Source organism: Phaethon aethereus (assembly GCF_964289735.1).
Source record: "Phaethon aethereus genome assembly, chromosome: 20".
Lineage (NCBI taxonomy): Eukaryota > Metazoa > Chordata > Aves > Phaethontiformes > Phaethontidae > Phaethon > Phaethon aethereus.
The window spans coordinates 7,264,868-7,288,221 of record NC_138596.1 but is presented as its reverse complement, the minus strand read 5'-3'; the positions used below and the strand labels follow the sequence as shown (position 1 = coordinate 7,288,221).

The 23,354-nt window shown below is 51.8% G+C and overlaps 2 protein-coding genes across 3 annotated transcripts in view; one reads left to right on the top strand and one right to left on the bottom strand.

The window, feature by feature from the left end:
- Positions 1-4,335: 4,335 nt before the first annotated feature.
- QRFP (pyroglutamylated RFamide peptide) lies at positions 4,336-4,725 on the top strand (the record flags this gene model as incomplete). Its single annotated transcript, XM_082008884.1, has 1 exon — positions 4,336-4,725. One exon carries the CDS (start codon positions 4,336-4,338, stop codon positions 4,723-4,725), a length of 390 nt encoding a protein of 129 aa, XP_081865010.1.
- A 7,235-nt stretch (positions 4,726-11,960) lies between these two features.
- Positions 11,961-23,354, bottom strand: part of ABL1 (ABL proto-oncogene 1, non-receptor tyrosine kinase) — a gene marked incomplete at its 5' end in the record, with an annotated part of 80,479 nt that continues 69,085 nt past the window's right edge. For both annotated transcript variants that reach the window (XM_082009195.1, XM_082009196.1), the window contains 7 exons: positions 11,961-13,893; positions 16,297-16,461; positions 16,794-16,883; positions 17,502-17,654; positions 19,790-19,974; positions 22,138-22,315; positions 22,671-22,755. In XM_082009195.1, coding sequence (XP_081865321.1) covers positions 12,194-13,893; positions 16,297-16,461; positions 16,794-16,883; positions 17,502-17,654; positions 19,790-19,974; positions 22,138-22,315; positions 22,671-22,755 — 2,556 coding nt within the window. In that variant the 3' untranslated portion in view covers positions 11,961-12,193. The remainder of the gene's footprint in view (positions 13,894-16,296; positions 16,462-16,793; positions 16,884-17,501; positions 17,655-19,789; positions 19,975-22,137; positions 22,316-22,670; positions 22,756-23,354) is intronic.

Genomic DNA, 23,354 nt, shown 5'->3' with positions numbered 1-23,354 from the left:
TGGCTCCCCTGCAGCCAAAACGGGTCTCCTGGCCAGAGCGTGACCCGCGGCCGGTGCTTATGGCTGCGGCTGAGGGCAGCGGGATGCCGGGGTATGGGGAGCGGTGCCCAGCAGTGGCCGGCAAGGAGGGGAAGGGGCTGCCTGGAGGGAAGGAGGGAGGGATGCAGCAGCCCAGGCAGGCTGGGCACCTCCGCTCATCTCCACTTTGTGCACAGACACCCGGCAGTAGCCTGGCTGAGCTGGTGAGGGACCGGGGGACACTCACTGTGGGGAGCCCCGAGCCCCACAGAGCCCCCGGGACTGGGACAAGACTGCCGCTCCACAGTTCGGACTCACCCCGCGGTGCTGCTGGGGACGGGCAGGCTCAGCGGGGTTGCAGCCTGTGCAGGTGCCGGACAGTGCCAGCGATCCCCCCCTCCTCCGGGCTGCAGAACACTTGCCTCTCCCCCTGCAAGAGCCACGCAGCTGGAAAGGGACAACCACAAACTCCCTCATCCCCGTTGTCCCTGTCCTGGCTCCTGGAGCCTCCCGGCAGGTCAGGACACCGCAAAGCCGGCTGGCGCGGTGCTGCAAGGATGCACACCCGGGACGGAGCACAGCACAGCGCTGTGCTGGTGGTGCTGGGCAAACGGGGAGCACGGCGAGGAGGATAAGGCGAGGAAGGCTCACTGCCCAGCACGGCTCTGCCTGCGTTTCACAGCTCCTCCCTCCCTCCCAACCAGACCGCTCAGACTCACGTCGAACTTTCGCCATCCAAAAGCTGTGACCGTTCCTGAAACCCTTGACTTTGGACAGCACGGCTGCGTGCCCCCAGGCCAGCCCCCTTCGCTCGCTCCCGGCCCGGGGACCCGCATTCATTTTCACCCAGGATGAGCCGCGCTCTGGCTCGGCACCTGCAGGTATTCAAAGCCTTTCATTTCTTCAATCCCATTAAGGTTTTGCAAAAAGAAGCCCCGAGTGGGGTTTAGCATCTGCAGGGCCCCGATAACCGGGTGGCAGGCAATGCCTCGCGCCGGTTGACCCGAGGAGGAGCTGCCGCAGGGTGGGGGGCTGACTTCTGCCCCTGGCTCCCTGGAAGGACTCAAATGGGGGATTTTGTCCAAAAAAAATAAAACTCTGACCCCAAGAAACACTGTCAGATGGACAGACTGCCCGAGAAGGGGAGGAAAGCTCTTGCTGTCCCCATTTGCAGGGGGGCTTAAGGGACTGGGAGATCAAAGGCTCATCTTCCCGGCTGTGACATATTTGCACTTCCCTGTGTACTACTTTTTTTTAAGCTTTCTCCACCTCGGATCCTGTGCTGGATGAGCCCTTTTGCCGGCCAGGCGAGTCCCCATCTGTCCTGCTGGGGAAATGGGGACAAATGATGCATTGGGGATCACCGCAGCTTTCCCCTCTGCCAGAGACGTTCCTCAGAGCCCTCGGGTGAGGACGAGCTCCAAGCGCAGGCACCGGCTCCATCCCCACCAGCTCTACCCAGAGCAGCCGGCCAGGCTGGCTTCCTTGAGCGATGGGATTTGGGGGAGCTTGGCGCTGGCATTTCTCAGCCAGCACGAGAGCAGGAGCCCCCGGCAGCTCCCAAGGGGCTTCCTGTGCCCCGCCGGACCCCTCCAGAAAGGGTCCCCGTGCAGGCAGGGAGCACAACGCCCATTTTTACTTTGTGTGTATTTATTTCAGTGGATTAGCTGTAGCTGGGTTTTCTAGTGCTTGCCTTCAGGACAAGAAGGCACACGGAGCCACGTGCCACGGGCGGGAAGGCTCATCCCCTCCCTGCAGCCCTCCACCAGTGTTCTTCCGTGCTGGGAAGCGGACGCTGTACGTGCGGTTTGTCGGTAGCGCACCCTTGTGTAACTGCCCATGTCACCCAGGACTCCCTAATGATGTTTTGACTTGCACGAGAGGTATTTAATCCACGCTGAGACGCAGGATTTCCCAGGATTATTCCTGAGAGCGCACACGTCGCTCCGTGGCCCCAGATTAGGCTAAACCTGTCCGTTGTGACACCTCCCCAAAGAGGCACGGGCAGGGGCAGCGGGGGGGTCCAGGACCTGGCCACGTTCCTTCCCGGCGAAGCCCTGGGCTGGGTCGTGGCGTGTAGCAGTGCCGTGAAGTCTAGGTCATGTGTGAGTGGTGTCCAACGCTGTACATGTGGACTTTCTAGAGTCCTTAATAAAAGGAACTCCTCGTTAGCCGGTGTGTCGGTGGCCGTGCCCATGGTGTGGTGTGGGGACATCGCCGGAGGAACCTGCTGCGGTGACGGCAAAGGCAGCAGCACTGGATGGCTGCAGCTCCTGCCCTGGGGCTGGTAACGGCTCTTTCCCCGCACCGGGCTCACGGCGCGGCATCCCCGGGCACCGGCCCATCGCGCGCTCGGCCTGCCCAAACCTCTCAGCAAAAGCGCCAGGGAGGGCTGGGGAGACCCAGCGGGGCAGGGACGGGGCAGCGGAGGCTTCCCAGGGCTGCAGCCCGAGCCCAGGCGCTGCAGGACCTCGGGGTGGCAGGTCTCGGTGCTGAGGGGACCCGGTCCCCCCCGCCTGCGCTGATGGGCAGAGCTCTGTCCCAGGCCAGGATGGACCCAGGAGGGGACAGCGGGGTGCCGGGGCTTGGGGACCACGCTTTAGTGCCGGTGGCTACATGCACCGGCCAGGGAGGGTGGGAGCACTTGGGCTTGTCCACGCAGTCCCTGAGCGGGTCTGGGGGCGCAGGGGTCTCCGCTGGTGCCCGTGCACCTACCACACTCGCACGCACACCCCTGGGACCCCCAACAGCCACACAGGAGCATGCGCCAGCCAGGGGAGCGGGGGACACTCGTGCCCCCGGACCAGACCCTCCCTCGCGCCAGCACCCCCGCCAGCTGCCGGCTCCAGCACGGCGTGTGCCCGGCGCTCCTCCAAACGAGATGGCAAATGAAGGAGATGCGTTAATCGGCGGTGGTGCCGCGCTCCCATTGTGGTGGCTCGGCCAGCCCCCGTCCCCCTCTCCAGCCCCCTCCCCACCAGGCTCCCAGCCTCTCTGTGCAGCCACAGCCCTGCGAGCCGGCCACGCGCTCGAGGGGCGACACGGCAATTAGCGCCGGCGGGTATTTAACGGCGGGCGAAGCGGGCTGGCCAGCTCAGTCTGGGCACGGGCTCGGGGCGGCGCAGAGCAGGGCCAGGGCAGGCGGCGCTGGGGCAGCACCCAAGGCGGAGAGGTGAGTCGCGGGCGGCTGTCTGTCTGTCCTCCCGCGTGTGCCTGCTTTGCGCCCTGCCTCACCGGGAGCAGAGCCAGCGAGGAGGCAAAGGCTGGTGGGAGGCGGCTGGGGACAGCGGGCAGGGCCGGGGAGGGCACCCCCGGCCCCCAGAACGGGACTCGGCAGCACCGGTTGCTGGTGCTGGGAAGGTGCTCCCTGCTCTGGCTGCACCCCTGTGACTTGGCTCCGCAATGGGCAACCGGGTGCAAAAGGGGAGAGCGCAGAACAGCAGCGGGGCGCGAGCGAGGCGGGGAGCGCCCTGAAGCAAAGCCCACGGGCAGGGGCTGGGGCTCAGCTGGGTGCTGTGCAGGGACAGGGAGCACCCACAGCAGCCCCTGACCCTGCAAGCGTGGCCCCCGTCACCAGCAGCGACTTTTAAGGCAACATCTCCAGCAAAAAATAATTAAAAAATCTGTTTCCCCTTTCTGAGCCTTTGCGAGAAGAGGAAGGGAAGGCAGAACAGCCCTGCCCGCACTCAAGGTCACCTCGGGTGCCTGCGGCGTTGCCACACGCAGCCCAGGACCGCGCTCCCTCCCACTCTGCTCAGCGGACCCCGCTGCCGGCGGGGCACCTCCAAGCCCCATAAAGCGGAGGCGTGCCGAGCACCTTCCTCCGCGCTCGCGTTAGCCAGGCACTGCAGGTGGGACCTGCGTGTGGGGAAGGCGAGGCCAGCTCAGGTGAATGCACTTAGGTCCTCCCCGCAGTGCCTCTAAGAGGAGCAGGCAGCTCTGGAGCCCAGCAGCCTGCCCGGCTAATAGCCCACTTGGCCACCCTCACCCGTGCAGAGCTCGGCTCTTGGCTGCGGACCAGGGGAGTAGCTGCGAGGCTGTAACCTGGGAGCACGGAGCTGCTAAAGGGGAGCAGGTCTGAAGGAGACAGGGGAGAGGCAGAGCGAGCTCAGATGCCCCCAGCACCCCTGCTGCAGGCGGTGGGTGCTGGAGGGAGTTTCTCACAGGCTGGAGGGGCGGCAGTGCTGGTTTGTGGGTGCTGCAGCGAGGAGGGGGAATGCGTGCTACCGAGGGCAGCCCTTGCTGCCGCTTTAGCCGCTGCCCAAGGATGCTCCGTGGTTTATCAACAATATCTTTCCCTTCCTCTGCTTCCCCCAGATGAGAGCACCTTACTCACTGTCCTGCCTCTTCCTCCTGAGCGTGGGGGCCTGCTTCCCTCCCAGCGAGCGGCAGGAGCCGGGAGACCCTGGGGAAGGGACCCTGCTCAAGCCCAGCTGGCAAGCGGCGGCGGCCGAGGACTTGGGTGCCGGCTGGAGGGCAGCAGCAAAGCGTCGGCGCAGCGAGGAGCTGCGCGTGCTGCTGGGCATCGGCCGGGAGCCGCAGGGCTACGGCAAGCAGGGCAGCGGGCAGCGGCTGGGCAGGCAGGGGGGCTCCGACCTGCTGCCGGCGGGAGGGAAGAAGCGCAGCGGCACCCTGGGGAACCTGGCCGAGGAGCTCAACGGCTACAACAGGAAAAAAGGGGGCTTCACCTTCCGCTTTGGGAGATGAGGGTCTGGACTCAACCCCCCACGTCCTGTGGGTCGCCCCGTCCCGTCCTTCCCTTCCATCTCACCTAGGTTTGCTCGGACAAAAGGGTATTGGGGGGTTTGCTGCTGCGATTGCCTTGGGGAGGGGGGGACGCTGCGTTTGCTCCACTTGCAGCCCTGCTACAGATCTCACATCCCCGTTCCCAGCTGGGGCAAGGGAAGAAAAGGAGGGTGGCTTAAAAAGAAGCCACTGCACCCCTTCTCCGGTCACACACGGCCTTTGCTGGGTCTCCGGCGCCGCGGTGCAGGCAGAGGGCAGGAATGTCACCAGGACAGGCAGAGCCGGCAGCGCCAGGCGTCCAGGCTGGAGGTAGGTGGGCTGAAGGGGCACAGCGGGATGGTCCTGGGGCTGCCGGTCCCCTGGGGGCTGCCCGTAGCTGCCGTCCAGGGCAGGGCTGTTGGGGAGGAGGAGGTTCCTCAGAGCTCTCCGTGCAGTCGCAGAGTTGCTGCTCTCCTGCCTGTTTAAGGAAAAGTCCCTCCGGCAGCAAATTCTGCTTAGTGTCAAGATGCCACTCACAAGAGCCAGCTCCTGCGTGCAAACCAGGACAGAGCCGCGGCATTCGAGAAAACCTTGTCCTGAGGAATTCCTGGCGGAAACCTGCCCTGGCATCACCAGTCCTGCTGCAGTCCCACCGCCCTGCTCACGCCCCGACCCCGAGACACGTCCTCGGGTGCCACCAGGGTCCTTGCGAGGGTGAGATGGTGATGACTGACCTTCAGCATCCTTGTCACATCATCCCAGCACTTGCCTGAAAACCTGGCCCTTCCTACCCCCTCCTGGCCTCATTGCCACCTATTCCCAGAAACTTGGGCGCAGAGGGGCTGAAACAAGGACCCCTGCACCTACCCGGGGCCACCAACGGGTGCTCGGTGTCCTCCTGCTCTCCAGTCCCCTCTGCCGCCAGCGGTGCAGCCTGGGGAGTCGCTAGCCCCCAAAGCCAGCACAGCCACGGCTGCAAAGGACAAGCCTCGCACTTCAGCGACTGCCTTCTCCTCCTTCGGGCAGGTTTAGCTCTGCCAGCACCAACGACAACGTTTGCTTTCGTGCCTGCCACTGCAGGCAGAGATATTAGTAATCAGAGGTCTAACTACCTGGCTTGCAGGCACTAACGGCGTTAGACACCTAACGACTGCTAATATTTCATTGCAGGCACAAAAATGAAGCAGGGCGATTATTTGCAAGCGCTAAATTGCGCTCTCAAAATCAAAGACCGTGGCAGGACTTGGTTGGGGGGGAAAAAAAAATTAAACAAAATAAAAATCAGACTCAAAGAGATGCATTGTAATATCCGTCAAGGAGACAGACCACTTAATACAGTGCTGCCGGGGCCGGCACGGGCTGTTCTCACAGCAGGAGCGGCGTGGAACCGCAGCTGAACGGAGGCGAGCTGGAACCCGCAAGAAAACACCAGCCGTGGGGCGGCAGGTCTAGGGAGGAGTGATGGGAGGCACAGGCGCCGGCGCGTCCAGGGAGCTCCATGGGTCACAGCCCCACGGGTGCAGAATGGGAGGGACTCCAGATTTGCGGGGATACAGGGGATGTCAGGATTTGGCCCTCGCACGAGGACGGCGCCGGCTGTGAGGCCGAAGGAGAGGAAGGGCCTTTTCCTTCCCCCGCATCTCTGCTGCGGTAACCGTCTCGCGCCGCGGGGACCGCGCCAGCGCCCAACAAACCCGGTGGCACTTGGGGTGGCTGAGCCCCTGCAGCCCCCCACCTCGGGCACCCCCAAACCCACCTCCCACCCACCACAGGCCGCCGGCTGGGGGGACGCAGGCGCAGCGCTCGCATCACGCAGCGGAGACGGGAGCTTTATCGATGTTTCTATGGCAACGTCTCTTTTTGTTTTCTTTCCCCTTTCTTTTGAGTATTGAAACCATCAATAAATACACCCTGATCAATCTTACCCTGCGCTGGGGGGGCCAGGGACGGGAGGGGGGAAGGGGAAAGAGTTTTGGAGCAACGCTGGGCTAGTGAGGGCCGGTAAATCCCTGGCTTTGCCGCGATGGATCGTCGCAGGGAAAAGCGGCACCTTCTGCTGTGGGAAGGGAACGGAAACCTGCTGAGCGGTGCCGGGGGGACGCCTGGGCTCTTGCTCCCAGGTCCAGGAGAGGAACAGGGTCAGAGCCGCGCGATAAAACCCCAGGTATAACGAGGCTTTGATAGAAGCGCAACAACCCTCTGTGTAAGGTATTGAAAAGTAAAAGCCAGTGCTTCCCGCAGCACTTACCTGGCAGGTGGGACAGAGCTGGGCTCAGCCCGTGTGCCCGGGGGCTCGCCGATGGCCGGCTCCATGCTGGGGGACGATGCCATCGCCCTCCTCGCCCGCAGGGAGGAGAGGGGCTCCTGGCAGGTGAGGGGCCGTGGCACCCCCGGAGCACCCCTCGGCAGGGTGGCTGATGAAAAGGCAGCGCTCCAGGCTCTTCGTTATGGCTCTGTGGCGAGCGAGAGTGGGGAGGAGGAGGTAAAAGTGAATGGAAAACAACTTGTCTGGAGGTTGGGGGTGTTGTCTGGGAGGAAGGAGGGGGGACCCATGCCAGGAGCGACTCCCGGGAAGCTGGAGAGCCCATCGCTGTGTGCTGGACGTGGCGTCTCCCGTCCAGCTCCCGTGGGAACCCACACCCCCTCCCAATGCCTCCCCTCCCAGGTCTCTTTGTGTGGCGGCTCCCAGGGGGACACCCAGACCCCCAACGCCTTTGGGAGATGGAGAGCTCGGAGCCCACCCACACGCTGAACCGTAACGAGCCGGATTCATTTCAGCACGGCCACGCAAGCAAGGCAGGACGACCTGCGGCCCGTTGCGCGAGCCAGCCTGCAAATGGGCAGCACCGAGTAGGCGCTGGATTCTTCCACGCGCAGCCAGTGTGCCCAGCCAGCTAGGACCGATGCAGACACACTTGCTGACACCATCACCGCGGCTGGGACCCTCGATAAAACGCCCCATTATCCTTCCCTGGGCAGGGTACAGCCCTCGTCCTTGCCCCGGCCCCATCTCTGCTCATCCGTTCCTGTACAGGCTGCTCCTCATCTTTCCCGCGTCCCGGGCAGACCTGCAGCTCTCCAAACACACACCACGGGCACGGCAAATCTCAGAAACCCAAGTGGATCCTCTGTACAGAAAGAGCCCGATTTAATCGTGCCCAAGGGACTCATGAAGGGGCCAACGCATCATAACTGGGTCATTCAGCACTGCGGCTTCGGGAGCACGAGCAGGACCTTTATCAGCAGACTGGATGTTAGGACAAACACATAACCTTCAACAGGGGGGCGATTGCTGGGAACACAGCTCAGCACAGCCTGGTTTGCAGGTGAACTTTCTGCGGAGCTGGATCTACCGTTGAAAAAACAGCACTCCACTCCCAGGCAGGACAGTTTTGAGCCCAGCCTGAACAGTCAAATGACTTTGCAGGGCTTCAGCGGCACCAATGTCACTGCCACGGCCCCAGGGCTGACCAGAGAGGCAGGTTGATCCGGGAACATCATTCCCAGCGACCCGCCCAGGCCAGGGCTCACCAAGCACCGGGAGCCCGTCCCGCTCTGCTGCCAGCCCGCTTTCAGATGCGTGCGTGATGCCACGAACACCCTCGTCAGAGGTGACACAGCACTCGGGTATATTTTCCTCTCTTTTCAGTCGTGAAAGGATTAACGTCAAACAAGGAACAGGCTGTCAGTTGGCTGCTGATCATCCCCCCTGCACACCTGAGAAGGACGCTGGTCCAGCAGCATCTCCAGGAGACAGGCTGCCACAGCAGCCTATCTTTAATAACTTTTTTTTTTTTTTTTGAGGAAAAGAGCGAGTGTAAAACACTGACCATATTTTACATCTTGTGACAAGCAACTTCTCAACAAAAGGCAGGATGACATTAAAGGAAAACTTAAAAGAGTGAACATTGTCATTTCAAAGACATGAAAACCAAAACAAAAACACAAACACAGCTATTTTTCCCCCACAGCACTCTCGCTTTCAAGCTCAATAGCCTTGAAAATTGGAGCAATCAAACTGTTAAATGCATCGATCTGTTAAATCAACTCCTACTGTACTCAGCTAAATTTAGCCTTTAATCCCCTCTCTCTCACTCCCAACACTGCAGATCCCAGGGCTTTCCCCAGGCAGGTCAACCGGCCCTGCCTTCCCACGACACCGTGGACTGGTCCCTGAGGAAGCAAAGATGGATGACCAGGAGTGATCATATTTAGGGACAGGTTCAGCTACTCCACCTTCCCTCAGCCCACAGCTATTCACCGTACGCAAGTCTTTGTGCTAGAGATGGATACAAAGAGCAGCCTCGACACCGATCGCTGCCAGGAGTCATCATCACAAAACCAGGAACCCCTTGTAGCTTTGCATGTACTTTCACCGGACACCACCACTTTGCTGGAAAGCTGCCTGAGCCTTGCCACGTGCAGGCCATAAATTGCATTTATACTTGCCAACAGCATCCTCCCGCTCCTCTTTTCATCTTCTTCACGCTCATTTAGAAGTGGCCCGATGCAATCGCTGCCACAGCAAGACAAGGTTTCCAATGAGCCTTGTTCCCACAGCCCGCGAGCGAGCAGTTCCCTGCGCCAAGACCCACAGACTTCACCAGGGACTTGTCGAGGGGATTAGAAATTGGACAAGCTGGCTTATAACCCTAAAACATCACAGAGCAACTGTGGGACCTCAGGCACACCACCCGCTTTCACCTGCCCTTGTTTCCTTCTGATCCTTTTTTGCTCTTTAGCATCTTCATTAATCAAGGCAGCGTCTCATTTTAGAGGCTGCTTAGCACTTGGGACACCCTCCCTCAAGATTTGCTGGAAAGGCTGAAGGTAGTCCCAAACCAGAAAATAAAGATAGACTTTCGGAAACAATGTTATTTCCAATTTTCAGATAGAGAACCTGCGAAGTGAGCACGGCGGCCGTATGGCATGCCAGTATCTCGAGGGAGATGAGTGGGAAGCTCTTCGCTTCGGGTCTGTGCTCAAGAGCATCACACGCAGCGTGCCTCAGCCAGCGCGCAACTGGAAATGAGGGAGGGAGCAGCCAGAACTGTCTGAGGAGAAACTCACAGATCACTTCATAGCAGAGGAGGAGGAAAAAACATCATCAGCTGAATTACAGCACACAAAGAATTAACAGGAAGAAAAGTTTAAAGTCAAATCTCAGATTTAAATCTCATTGAAGACAACAGCAAAGTCTTTGCTTCAAAAGAGGTGATGACACAGTCTTTACTCTGTGCATCTCTCTTCTCTCCTGACTTTTCAGAGCTAGACCAGAAGGGTGTGGAAAGGTGCTTGATGCCTGGCTCTGAGCAGCCCGATGTGCCCAAGGGCCCCCGTGAACCACCCAAACAGGGAACCTCTCTTTTCGGACACGGAGCCTAAGGGGAGGTAACTGGGTTTGAAAAGTCTTGGTAACAGACAAACATAGGTTTTCCTCAACACTGATTTATTTTTAAATACACTACGCAAGAGAGACTGGAATAAAAAATAAATCAAAAAAATGAAAAATGGAGAAAGAGAGGAGGAAGAATTGAAAGTCGTGTACAGAAACAATCTGTACTGGACCAAATTAAAGGGGAAACAACCCCCTTAAGTATCACAGAGATGAAGGACAGAGCTATTTACACACTGTAAAAAAGACAAGTCTACAAAAGTGTGTAATAACAAGATACAAATGCATAATATAGTGGCACAATATGTTATCAACGTAAAAACAGTACCTCCAGGAAAGAGACAGTCCAAGGGTTGGGTGGGGTTTTTTTCCTTACAATTTTAAAGGCAGCCTGTGGCAGAAGTGTGTATTTCCTTTTGAACATTTGTCATGTGTTAAGTCACGGCTGTTTGTGAGGGGGAGAAGTGGCGTGAACACACACAAGTGAACTACTAGAAATCATATACAAAAACAGTTCCAAAAAGAACAGAATAAAATACAATTGAAGGCAATTAGTGTTTAAGATACACAAGAGGGGTCACACAAGTTACAGGGAACAGGACACAGAAAATGCTTTTTTTCTCTTGTCTGGAACTGTTAAGAGGAGTTAAATTGCACTGTTAATAGCCCTAAACCTTGTTCTTTCACTATTGTCAGAAGTCACAGTTAGTTCCCAGTCGTGTTGCATTAGTTGGGAAGGTCACAGGACCTTGGAAAGGAAGCCCAGGAGTCCTGCTGTCAGCATTTTGTGGCAGTTTCCTCAGAACACGCACCCAAGAGAAGCGTCTGCAGTCTTCACAGATCCTAGTTTGATGCTGGATGGAACCACACCGGCATGAAGGTAGTGACGGTTTTAACCCCAAAGTACTGGCATCTGCGTTCTTCACAAGGAGTTAGCACTGGCATGGAAAGGGAAGGACCACCGCCCCCCAAAGCACAGGTCTCTACAGGAGGGCTGAAGCCAGGTCCCAGCTCCGCTCATAGAACAAAAAGCTGGAAATTCAACTAGAGAAACAGCAGTTCTCGCCCATCTGCGATGCGCAAGCTCAGCTGCAACAACTGCTGGAGGCACAGTGGTAGCTCTGAACTCATCCTAAGCGATCTTCCCCTGCTGCAGCCCTCCCGTGTTTCAGGGAGCGATGCCTACTGCTCCCCGACCTCTGCAACCCTCCACCCCGAACGCCAGCCCGACTAACGTTAGATACCGTGAGAGTGCGACAGCACTTCCTTCTTCACTCTCCAGTCCTTTTTCGCTACCAAGGGAGATCCGCCAACAGGCTCCTGTGCCAGTACGTTAGCGGGTGCTGTTTGCAACATTTTGAACCCAAGCAATTCATTTGGGCTCAACAACATTAAGAAATTACTGAAGACACAGAAACAAAGGGCAGCAGGTGGAATCATAGGAAGAATTTGGGCAAGCATCACTTATAGCATTCTGTCATTAATAAAAACTTACATTAACAATTTTTCCCCCTTCCCTCCCAGGCGCCAAATCTGTTGCCTTAATGTCAGGTAAATGGCAGACTTGGGCCAGGGACATGTGCTGCAACTCTCCCAAGAAACACAGTGGGTATATTGCTATTCAAACACTCATCCTTGCGTACAGTTGGGCAGAGGGAGGGACGAAAATGCAGTAGAAAGTCCTCCTGAAGAGGATGGCATCTCAGTGTCCATCACTCTGGCTTCGGTCTTAATGGTCTGTCCAGAACAATAAAATATTAATAAAAAGGCATGGTGTGACATCAGCATTTAGACTTGTAGTCCACAAGGCAAGAACTCCACAGATAAGACGATTATAAGTATATGAAACACAGGGAATCTGAGTTAAGAGGGGGAAAGTGCCTCTTGAACACAGCCCTGCCCTTTGGAGCTGGGGCATCCATTCACTGTCTGTGTCTTTAGCACAGCTCTAACCTGAACGCCTCGGTCCTTTGTCAGTCCACGCATGTTACTCTCTCCACAGTTGGCTTTGGCCCATTGTGATTTTTTAATTTTTTTTTTTAAACCTGGCTTCTGCTACCTCTGAACAATGTCACTGATTTCTTTCACTGAACTGAGAAGTTTGCTAAAGTCCTGGGTGGCTGCAGGACCACTGCCAGCTGTTGCTGGGCAGATCTGAAGCTCCCGTAGGTTATTCTCCAGCTTATTGATGGCCTCCCGAAAGGCAAATTTGTTCCTCATCTGCTGAATGGAGTCCACGTAGCTCACACAGAAGGTGTAGAGGTTCTTGCCAGCCTCTAAGACAGCGCTGTGGCTTGCCATTTGTTCAGAGTTCTTGCTGATGGCGATCCGTAGAGCCTCAGTGCTTTCCAACACCACCCCTTTAGTGATGGTGCCACTGGCAATCCTCTCCGGGGGCTGCCGGGTCTTCCGCAGCGAGACCCTGGTGGATATGAGAGGGATGAAGGCTGTAGATGATGGCTGGTCCCCGCCTGGGGCAGAGGGTACAGATGAGGAAGAGGCAGCTGGGGTTGCTGTGCTCATCAGCAGCTTTGTAGAGGACTGTGGCTTTGGTACAGAGGGGATCCCCAGCTTTTTCACACCTTCCCCTGACTGGTTTGGCTTGACAGCATCATTGCTTGCAGCCTCACCAACCTGAGTCAACTGTTTGGATTTCGGCCCAGACACCACATCTGCTGCTGCTTCATGGCTGGCACTGTGAGAAACCTTCCCGGGCTTGCCGATGGAGGATGAAGAGAGCGGAAGCGGAGGGGCTGGTTTCAGCTTCGATAACTTCCCTTTGTCCTTCCCCGCCGACTCTGAGGTCTGCTTGAGCCTCCTCAGTCGTGGCTCCTCAGAGGAAGCCTTGCTGGCACCCATGAACCCAGCAGGGTTGAGTTTGGCAGCAGAACCTTGGTCCATCGTCACAGCGGTACCTAAGGCACTGGGTTTGACTCCATCGTCTTTGTGGAGCACGGTGGAGGAAGGAGGGGCAGCAGGTTGCCTACGGCCAAGTTTTGGTGTCAGAGTGGGAGGGCTAGAGCCAGGGCTCGACTCTGCATCTTTGAACACATCATCAGTGGTCTCTTCATTTTTCTTAAGCAGCCGTGGAGGAGGGGTCACTGTTCCCCTGACAGCAACGTCAGTCTTGGCCTCGTTTGCCCGCTTCCGAGGCAGTGCTGGCTTTTCACTTTTGTGTCCCCCAAAAGTGGAGGAATCAAACTGGCGTCCCGTGGACTGCAAATCCCGAGGCAGAGTCACAGATTTCCACTCTGTGTCCTTTGCTCCGTGGGGCACACAGGAGGCTGAGCAGGACCTTAAGAAACGCTTGCTGGAGTTAGAACTATTCTCATCTTCACCAGCCACCACTCGACTGCTGCTCATCGTACTGGACTTCTTCCGTAAATGGGGAGATAAAAACCCAGAGTTCCCAGCGACAACCCCGTTGGTGACACCAGCCCCGTTGCCTGGGCTCTGAAACTTGGAGGGATCAGCTGCGTCTGCGGGGGGTGCAACGAAAGCTCCATTGCCAGCGTCCCTGCACTCCTCCTCCCCACCCGGCCTGCGGTCTGAGTGGCCGTCCATCTCTCTGAAGGAACTGCTCCGTTTCGGAGGGGTAGGGGCAGTCTTCTTCTTCTTCTTGATAAGGGCGCTGAAGAGGTTGTGCTTTTTGTCTTTCGGAAGCAGCCTCTCATCTTCATTCAAACTGCTCTCCAGGGCCACCCTCTCCTTCCGTGGCAGCAAGGGAGAAATAGCAGGTTCATGATCCAGAGGGTCTGCAAGGGAAAGAAAAGAGTCTACTGAGCATTGCTTCAACAGACAGAATAATCGGTTTTCTTCTGGGATCAAACCACTGCAGCATCTCCAAAAGCTGCAGGTTCTGTAAAGAGAGACAACTTCACACCAGAAGTACAACAAGTACAGCCACGCTCAAGCCTGGACTGAACGTGATCCCTAATCCTGCATACATTTATTTCTGAGGTGGCCTCTACAGGACTCGGCTGCCAAACTGCTTTCCCTGTAGGCTTCTGGTTTAAACACTGACATACAAACACAAAATGTTTATGTTCAGATTCCTGCCCTCACATCTGGAGACTTGTCTAAACTTCACACTGTGAAGAAGAGAAATATTAAGAGGCCTTTGCTTTTGTCTCTGTGCTGTTGCTGTCTTGAATAGCTGACCCTCTGAATTAATAAGACATCTCTGCAACACACCTCCACCCCCAGCCTCCTCGTTCATTTAGATGCTGATACTCCTAACCTCCTTTCCTGATGTCATCCTTTGTGGGGAATGGAAATAACTTTTTCACAAGCAGAAATCAAGACGTCCTTCGACAGCTGAACACTTCCAGGTCGTACCAGCGCGAAGATGGCCAGCTTTGTACAATAATGGAGGAAAGTGGTAGTAACAGCCTCCTTCAGCAGCATTGCTCCTGAAGGAAATGATGGGGTGACCCTTTCTCCGCTTACAAGAGGTTTTTAAAAATGAATAGCAGTATACAGAGTCCTGAAGGTCTCTGTATTTGACTGACAGAGGGCCTCATTCCTGGGCCAGGCACTCAGATGGCATTCTAATTCAAAGGCAGAATGCCTTCAGGGCAGCATATACATTGACAGTTCGACTAGGCAGTAAGAAGGGAGATAAAGCAGAGTCATAGGGGAAAAGGAGGATGCTTCTTAGTCATGTATTGGTAATCATCATGCTGTGGGTAGGATTTTGGTTGAGGAAGGGATTTTGGTTGAGAAGAGAGAATTTGAAGAAAAATAACTGTGTACTTTGAGAAGACAGCACGCTTCCGCAGGACCTCGTGCAGCTAAACCATTCCCACACAACAACTTATGGGGACCTGGACAACAAGAACAGCTCTCAGAGCACTCTGGGAGGCCATGGCCTTACTGTGTCTAGACACAGTGGAGCTGTGGAGATCCAGAGAAAACTAGCAGCTTGCACTGAGGATCAGCTTCCAGCCACTGGACTTGCTATGGAAACACTGACAATTGAAGGGGAAACTGCAATAAAACCTTAATGTGGAATATTTTCTTTCAGAATAAGGACTGAAATGATTCCCAGCATAATGTTAAAATCACATTGTTCCTGCTGTACTTGAATCTCTCAAAGCTCTTACGTATTTAAATGAAGTTATTTTACTTCAAAGCTGGTAACACGAGGCAATTACATTTCCTATATATGGTAAAGAACCTTCCTTTCTAAGTCAGTGACACTTCCTTTTTCCAACATTTTACATCTCCTCTTCTCTCCCCCTCTTTGTCTAGATGCACATCTGCTACTGAAGCATGTACTACCAGGTGAATTTGACATTACACAAAAAAGGTCAGTCACATGAATGGTCAGAGAAGGCAGCGTCAACACGTGCTGGGATAACACGCTCTATTTTGTTCTACCTTATTATTTTTCAAATGAGCTAGATACAAATCTACTGTATACACTCAGCATTTTACCACTGCTTTTATTACCTCAAAATGCAAGGTAAGTTCTTGAAGAAACTGATTGAAAGAGAGTTTTAATTTCATGGAAGATTCTGTAAATACCTCTTTGTCCCTTGCTGAAATTATATTTGGTAACTGCCAAGAGTAATACTCTACAGTGCTCCAAGCATAAAACTGGTAGGATGGAACAGTGAAGAAACTTCCCTTATGGGGCTTGCTAAACCCGAGCAATTGTCCTGCTTCAAATTATGCCGTTTGGTAGTGTAAAGTGGCTTGAACACAGCAGATTACCCAGCACTCAGATGCAGCGGGAGATCCCACTTATAGCTCCTACCAGGGAATGGGAAGAGGATATGATCAGAGAGTTCTGTGCTCAGGCTCTGGTCTATAGGGAGCTGCAGGCAATAGCCATTAAGTTCAAAGAAATCCTAGGGTTTCTCTAAGCAACGGCAGGTATAGCACCAATCCCTCAGCCAGTTAAGGATTCACACTCCCAGCTGCTATGTGCATCTGGTCCCAAGATTAACAATCTACCTTTGCAAAAAATAATAAAAGGGGTTCTGAACCCAGGAAAGCAAACTCAGCAGCCTGTCACCCAGAAAGAGAATATTGGCACAGAAAACATGGCACCTGTTATTAGACACAGCTTTTCCTAGGTGAAGACCTGGAGCTGGACATGCATTTTGTTCTCTGTATTTCCTGAAGGAATAATGACTTTAATTAAAACCTACCACATTCCCCCTGGCCTCGAGCATGTGCAGTCTCCAAGCCCTCGTTGGCATCTTTGCTTTCAGCAGCTCTCCTCGATGTTCGTGTTTTGGTTGGTAACTCTGGGGCCTGGAGGAAATTGCTCACTACGCTCCTCATGCCCTTCTTTCCCAATTCCTTCTCCACCTCTGCAATGCACAGAAGAAAGACATCACTACAATCAACAGAAGATAAAAAACTATTGCACTGTTCAGAGTTAACAGCACAAAAGAAAAGCAAACACACAAAGTAGAGGTTCCCTGAGGTTGTTCAGCCATTTGGCCATTTAAAATCAGATGTATGCCTGGAAAAAAGCCCACATGTAAACGCACCTCTGCTTTCTACGCCGTTTACACCAGGCAGTATAACCTAGGACTGAATTTCACTGCAAAGCAACCTATGAACAACATGCAGAGTTAAGGATGCCGTTGGCCCTTTTCCCATCCCTGGGATTGCTGGTCCAAGAGGGACCCAGACCTACCATCTGATATGCTGGATTCCTGAAACATCGTTTCAAAGGCCTGATGGATCTCTGCAAAGGAGGGTCTATCCGAAGGGCTCCACTGCCAGCCTGGAAAAAAAAACCACCACCACTCAAAACTTCCCACCAGCATTAGACATTCAGTACACTTCACCAGGAGCAGCTAGCTATCGCAGTTCCCTTTTTATAAAAACGAATGAGATAAAACACTGACACGGAAACCCACTTTGGCTCAGTGATGGTTGCAGACACACAGCACCCTTTAAATCAGGTTTCCATGTCACTACGTAACAGTAGATGCTGAGCACCGCTGCGAAAAAATGTATCACACTACATCACGTACCAAATGGCCACAGTGGAAGAGTAACAGTCAGTCCCGTATGAAGCCTAGTGAAGCTCCTGCTTCATCCTTAGAGCACAAGCTTTTCTTTAAGTTGTCAGGAAGAAGGAGACAAAGAAAACATTGAGATGAACAACACATCTCTCCCCCAGGCCTGTGTGCTCCCAGTAGAGACGAACAGCTGGTTTCATAGGGTTTTCATCCTCTGGGAAAAGCAGTTTTAACCAAACACTTCTACACACCATTGCACCTTCACTGGAACTGGCAGGGGGTTTCTCATGCCTTGCTGTATGTGGCCAGATCCCAGCACTTTTACTGCACCTCCACAGAGATAAAAAGCAGCAAGTGCAGAGCTGAGGAACACTTACACGCTCTCATGAGCTCATAAACTTTCTCAGGACAGCCTTCAGGGCGCTCCATACGGTAGTCTTTCTCCAGCAACTCATAGACTTGAGACAGGTCAATCCCAGGGTAAGGGGACATACCGTAAGTTGCAATTTCCCACAGCAGAACGCCAAAGGCTGCAGCAGAGAAAGAAAGAAAAAAAGAGGGGAAAAAAAAGGAGAAAAAAATCAATAAGCTTTGTTTTCATCTTGAGAGAAATTTGAGAGGATGTTTAGTGGGAGTAGTCACTAAACAGTGCTGCACACTTAAACCAGCTCCGGGTGGCTCAGATCCCATGCTCAGCTGCAGCTTAAATGTTAAAGAAGCATAACAAGCCTCTTCGTCAGCACAGACAAGTCTCCTGCGATATGACAGGGTAGAATTAGACTAATTTTCAATGTATCAGTTGTCTCAAACCTGAACGCCTTAAGATCCTTCAAGTCCTATTAAAGGCACAATTAAGAGACTTCACAGTGGATTAGCTGAAACTGTTTCACTGCTGCACTGCAGTCTCTCCCTCTATTTGACAGCTCCTCTCATCTGCAGCCTCTCCCTAGAGGACTCGCATATTTTAACAGCTCAGTGTTTTTGGGGTGCCCTTGTTTAGCTGTAGCATGGTCTAGAGAGGAAACTTGGGAGGCAGTGGGAAGAGGAAAGTTTCAGCAGTTGCTACCAACACGACAGGGTGAGAGCGAGACATTTTGGTCACAGGGAGAGCTAAGCAGGAAAAGAGAGAGCACAAAAAGGGTCTTGAAACAGGCGAGGCATTCAAGTCCTAGAAGTCGGTGGGGATGCAGGTCAGCACCAGGGTCAGGCAGCTAACCCAGGAGTCAGGCACGCAGAATAAACTCAACACCAGTTCAACAACCTGCATATAATTAATTTAGTCACCCTATTCTGTTCTTAATCTGAAGAGAAAGCGATTACAATTCTGCGTAAGTAAGGAAATCACATCACATTACATGGTAACACCACCAAGGGCAATTTACATTCGACATTTCTGTGCACAATTTTCTTTGATTGCTGTCTTGAGGCAGTGAGGTGAAAGCATCTAAACTCTGGCATGCCCAGCAGCAGCCGTGGCCTCTGGGGACAGCTGGCTTACTCTAACCAGATCCCAAAGTCCACTGCCCCAACTCTCACTACACAAGGTTAAGCTAACCCTAATTAAAGATACCCAATACCCCTTTCAGATCTTTCCTCTCCAAGTACTCTACTATTTAAATGCAACGGGGATCCTGCAGCCACCACAGCGGTACAGCAGCACCCTTGAGACCGTGGCAGACACCCAGCAGCAGCCAACACCACCATGCGCAAGACCAAAGCAGAAGAAACCCCTTGGCCAACTCCTTGGGAGGCTGTTTTGGGTTTTCCTCCCCTGTCTATAAAACATTTTGCATTAGCCATCTACCTAAAAGTTTCTACAAAATAGGGCCTTTCTCTGCACAGTTTCCCCAAAAGTCCAGAAAATTTCATCACTGTTTCACTACTATCTTTTGTTTTATATATACAGAAGATGCTCAGGATAACGTTTTCCAAGTGCCTTTGGGACCACGTCCCACAGACTTCTATTTCATGTCACTGGGCACTTTTAGAGAATGTGATCGACAGCTATGGCAGAGATAAAAACCCAAAGAAAGGCTGATTAAAAGTACATTGAGATTTTCTGTGGTCAGATTTGATTGAATGTAGCTCCATTTAGCTAAGCCTACTCTTATCAGCAGCACCTCAGGGCTCTTGAATAACCATTTGTCATCAAATATTCCCTCTGTTTCTCCTCATCTCATTCCAAAGATTATTCTTTTAAAATGCAGAAAGATGAGCTTGGAGCTATCACTAGACAGATACACATATAATTTTTTTTTTTTTTTTTAACAAAATGAACCAGATTCTCTCTTTCCTCCTTGAAGTAGTTAGAAAGTTCCTGGCTACATAACAATATATCGCTTCATAGTTTTCTGCCAGAGCTCTATCAAGTCAGTAGTATTGGTGCACTCCAGCCCCATTTCATACGTTTCTATAAACACTACAATACCCTTTTTTTCATACTTGCCGATGATTCAAACATGTAAAGTCAGATCGGCACCCTCAGTGCTCCACTCAAAGCCTGACTTGGCAGAGATTAATTTCTAAACTCTTGACAAGCTCCTAGAACAACATGGCTCAAACCAAGGGAACACAGTCGCACCTGAAATGTTTCACAATGTCCTCATTTCACAGCCCTGGAAAAGACGACTATAATCTGCATTAATTCATACATGCAAATTCTTACCCCAGACGTCAGATTTAATGGAGAACTTGTTGTAGGCCAGGCTTTCTGGTGCAGTCCACTTGATGGGGAATTTTGCTCCGGCGTGGGCCGTATATGTGTCACCTGTCATTAGCCTGCTCAGGCCAAAGTCTGCCACCTTTACCAAGTGGTTCTCCCCTACAAGGCAGTTTCTGGCAGCAAGGTCCCTAAAAACAAGAACAAAAATAGGTAATGAGAAGTCTTTATCATCTCACTTTAGCAATAGGAAACCTGCTGTTCCCGAAGAAACCTGGGCCTGCAATGTGATTATTTTGATCAGAGTATTGCACAGGTATTATGTAGTTATGCGCATACATGTAAGAGGGAAAGTTATTTTCCATTCCAGCTTTGTAAGACTGTCATCCAAACTTTTTTTTTAATGTGAAGTGAAAGCTTCAAGAAGCCCCCTCACTTTCAATAAAAGCTGCCACCCTCAGGATAAAAATAATTTAAAGAAATGTCAGTGCTCAAGTTATCAATAGCTGAGGATGAGCACTGAATAAGAGAAGTCGCAATGCCTCACTTCTTGCCCACCTCTCTAGCACTTCAGTCACCTCAGCCAACACCAGTTGCTCTCCAGAACTCTGTTCCCAGTCCTTGCTCAAGCACCAGGTCTAACTCCCACCTAAGCTCTTCTTCCTCCCCACATTTTACAACATAACTTTCGTACCATGTTTTGGCCTTTTCAAACCTGTTGCGGTCTCTGCTATGGATATTCACATTTTTAAAGGATGGAGCAATAAGCAAATTAAAGCTTTTCCTCCACATGTTTTCACCTGTCTCCACCCTGGCAGCTGAGAGATGTGCACGTCACATTTGCCACTTCCCTAGCTTGTACATGCTGTTAGCACCCTTGGAAATGCTTCATGAGTATAAAAATGTAAAGCACAGAAGTACATTTCTCCTAATATTAGGTTTCATTAAAAACACTTTTCCAGATGATGTCACATTGAACTAAAAATTGATTCTACTGGAAAGCTCGAGTGAGATCGTTAGATATGAGGCAGACACTGCTGTTTCTTTTGCTTGTTCTCCTCAATCAGAATAAATTAAAAAAATAACGTCTTACTAGATGGCCATTAAATTTTCACAGTGTTTTTGAATATACCTTCTTATCAATGCTGATTACTACAATGTGTGTCTAAATAAAAGCTCCTCTTCATAATCAAATTTCTCCTCCTTCCTGATTCATTAAATGAGGTCACAGCCCAGCGTTTGAATCCATGGATGTGAATTCTGACAACACTCTTAAAATAATTGGGTAGGTGGGTATGGGGGTGGCTGATAAGGAAAAATGCTACTATTTATTTTAGATAAATGGGTCATCAGAAATAAGAGGAAATTAAATGAACGGCAGAGCAAACAAATGGGATTCACACAAAGCAATTTTTAAAGTTCACTTCCTACAGGCTGAAGGGATAAAATACCTTCAACAGAGCAAATCAAAGGCTGGAAATTTTAATTTGCAGCATCACCATTCACTTTATTGACTGACAGAAGCATTTAAACAGGCCTTTCAGGCAGCGAGGGCAACACATGACTTAGAGGAGCACCTAAAACTTTACACACGATCTTCAGATTTGTCTCTAAGAAAAAACATGTGCTAATTTCATATTCCAGTTAATTGGGCAGGAAAGGTCACGCTGTGGCACAGAGAACATCTTGTATAAAGCTCAGCGACTCTCAAACCTTTGCGCAGTATGTGTCATTATATTGCTAGGAGGCCATTTCTACAGATGAAGAATGCAAAGCTCTAGCCATAATTGCAGCACGCTTAAAGGTCAGAGTCTCTGAGACTTTTAAGATTGCAGAGGTGCTTATTAAAGTGAACACGCAATCTGGACAATAGCAGGAAACAGTCCCTACAGAGGATGGAAAAAAAAAGGGAAACAAACAAGAAAGAACATGGGATAAGAAGGCACTAAGAGGGTGGCTTTGTTGTGAGCACCTGCACACATCCACCAACATCAACTGCAGCATTTTTTAATGGCTGTTAGAATCAAGGAAGAGCAGTAGCTTATCTGGTCCATTAAGAATCTGTTACTTCAGGAAGCATTTACATTTAAGGCCCTTGCCCAAAATACAGAAGTACTGGTATGTCTTTCACCTGCATCTACTTCAAAGGTAAGAGAAAAACACCGAGAGAAAAACCATTATGAGAACCATCCTATAGACAGGTTAATGTACTGTATCAGAACACAATGCCCTAGTGTGTTAAATGCAGGACACCAACTGCATCTAAGTCAATGCTGTAATAATCTGAAAGGCACGAAAATAAATCAAGGGGTGTTTTGTGCTCAAGATTCGGGGGTGCTCACTGTCCTTCCTACCTGTGAATGAAGTTTTTCTTCTCCAGGTACTCCATGGCTGAGGAGATCTGAGTTGCCATGTACAGTAGCACCACAGCATTCACCTCCTGCCGGTTACACTCACGCAGATAATCCAACAGATTCCCATACGTCATGAACTCCGTAATGATGTAGAACGGAGGTTCCCGTGTGCACACCCCTAGGGACCAACATAAAGTTTACAATGAATATTTGAGAACATCAGTGAATCTTCAGGTTATGTCCTCTAGGGCAGTTTATACCTCTAGAAATACAGGGCTCACAGAAAGAATGAGTTCTGCTTGGAATTGGTTAATAGAGGGTTTTAATTTCCTGCTTCAGGCACTGTAACTTAAACATTAGGGAGACGAGATCATTAAAAATCATGTATTAGTGGTACAAATTGTGAATTTTGCCAGACAATAAGTGTCTGTATTTAAAGCCTTGGTATGGTAAGCAGCTTATCTGCTCCTTAACATCCATATCACTGCACAAGGGTTTAGTTCAAATCCCTCCGCTTGGTATGTATCACTTACCTAATAATTGCACCAAGTTCGGATGCTTGATCTCCTTCATTACTGCAGCTTCTTTCAGGAACTCTTCTACCTCCATGGTATCCTCCTGCAGAACAATGGTAAAGCTTTGGCAAGGACAGCGTGCACAAAGGAGGAACAGATTTTTGTATGAAGACACAAAAAGAACTGCAAACTGACAACATAAGCCACAGTTCTTTCAAGGTAATTTTTCCCTGTAGCCACATTGCAATGCCAGGGAGTTAGGAACATTGGGGGTTTTGTAGGATTTAAAGAAAAAAAAGTTATCATTCTTATTCTAACAGAGCTTTTTGGTGCAAGAAAATCCATATCCCTTTTGTGAAGGACCTCTCACAGGACCACTCAGGAGTTGAAAAGGAGAAATCTGCTTGTTCCTAACAGGAAAAAAAGACAACATGAAATAAAAAGTACAGAAAAGCAACACGAATGAACATAAAAAGGAAGGATACACAATGAAATTCTTGAGAAGCTGCTGAAATGTGGGCCTCCAGTTTCACTGGGTAGGAGCAAGAAATCCCTCCTTCCAGACAGGGAGGCACGACCGATGGCAGCCACTCCATAACTGAAAGCTTGAGGTTTCACAGATTTCATTTCTGGCATTTAGAGCCTGACCCATGACGTAACCATTCTGGGCAGACGTGTCACTACCTATTTGTTGAACGCCAC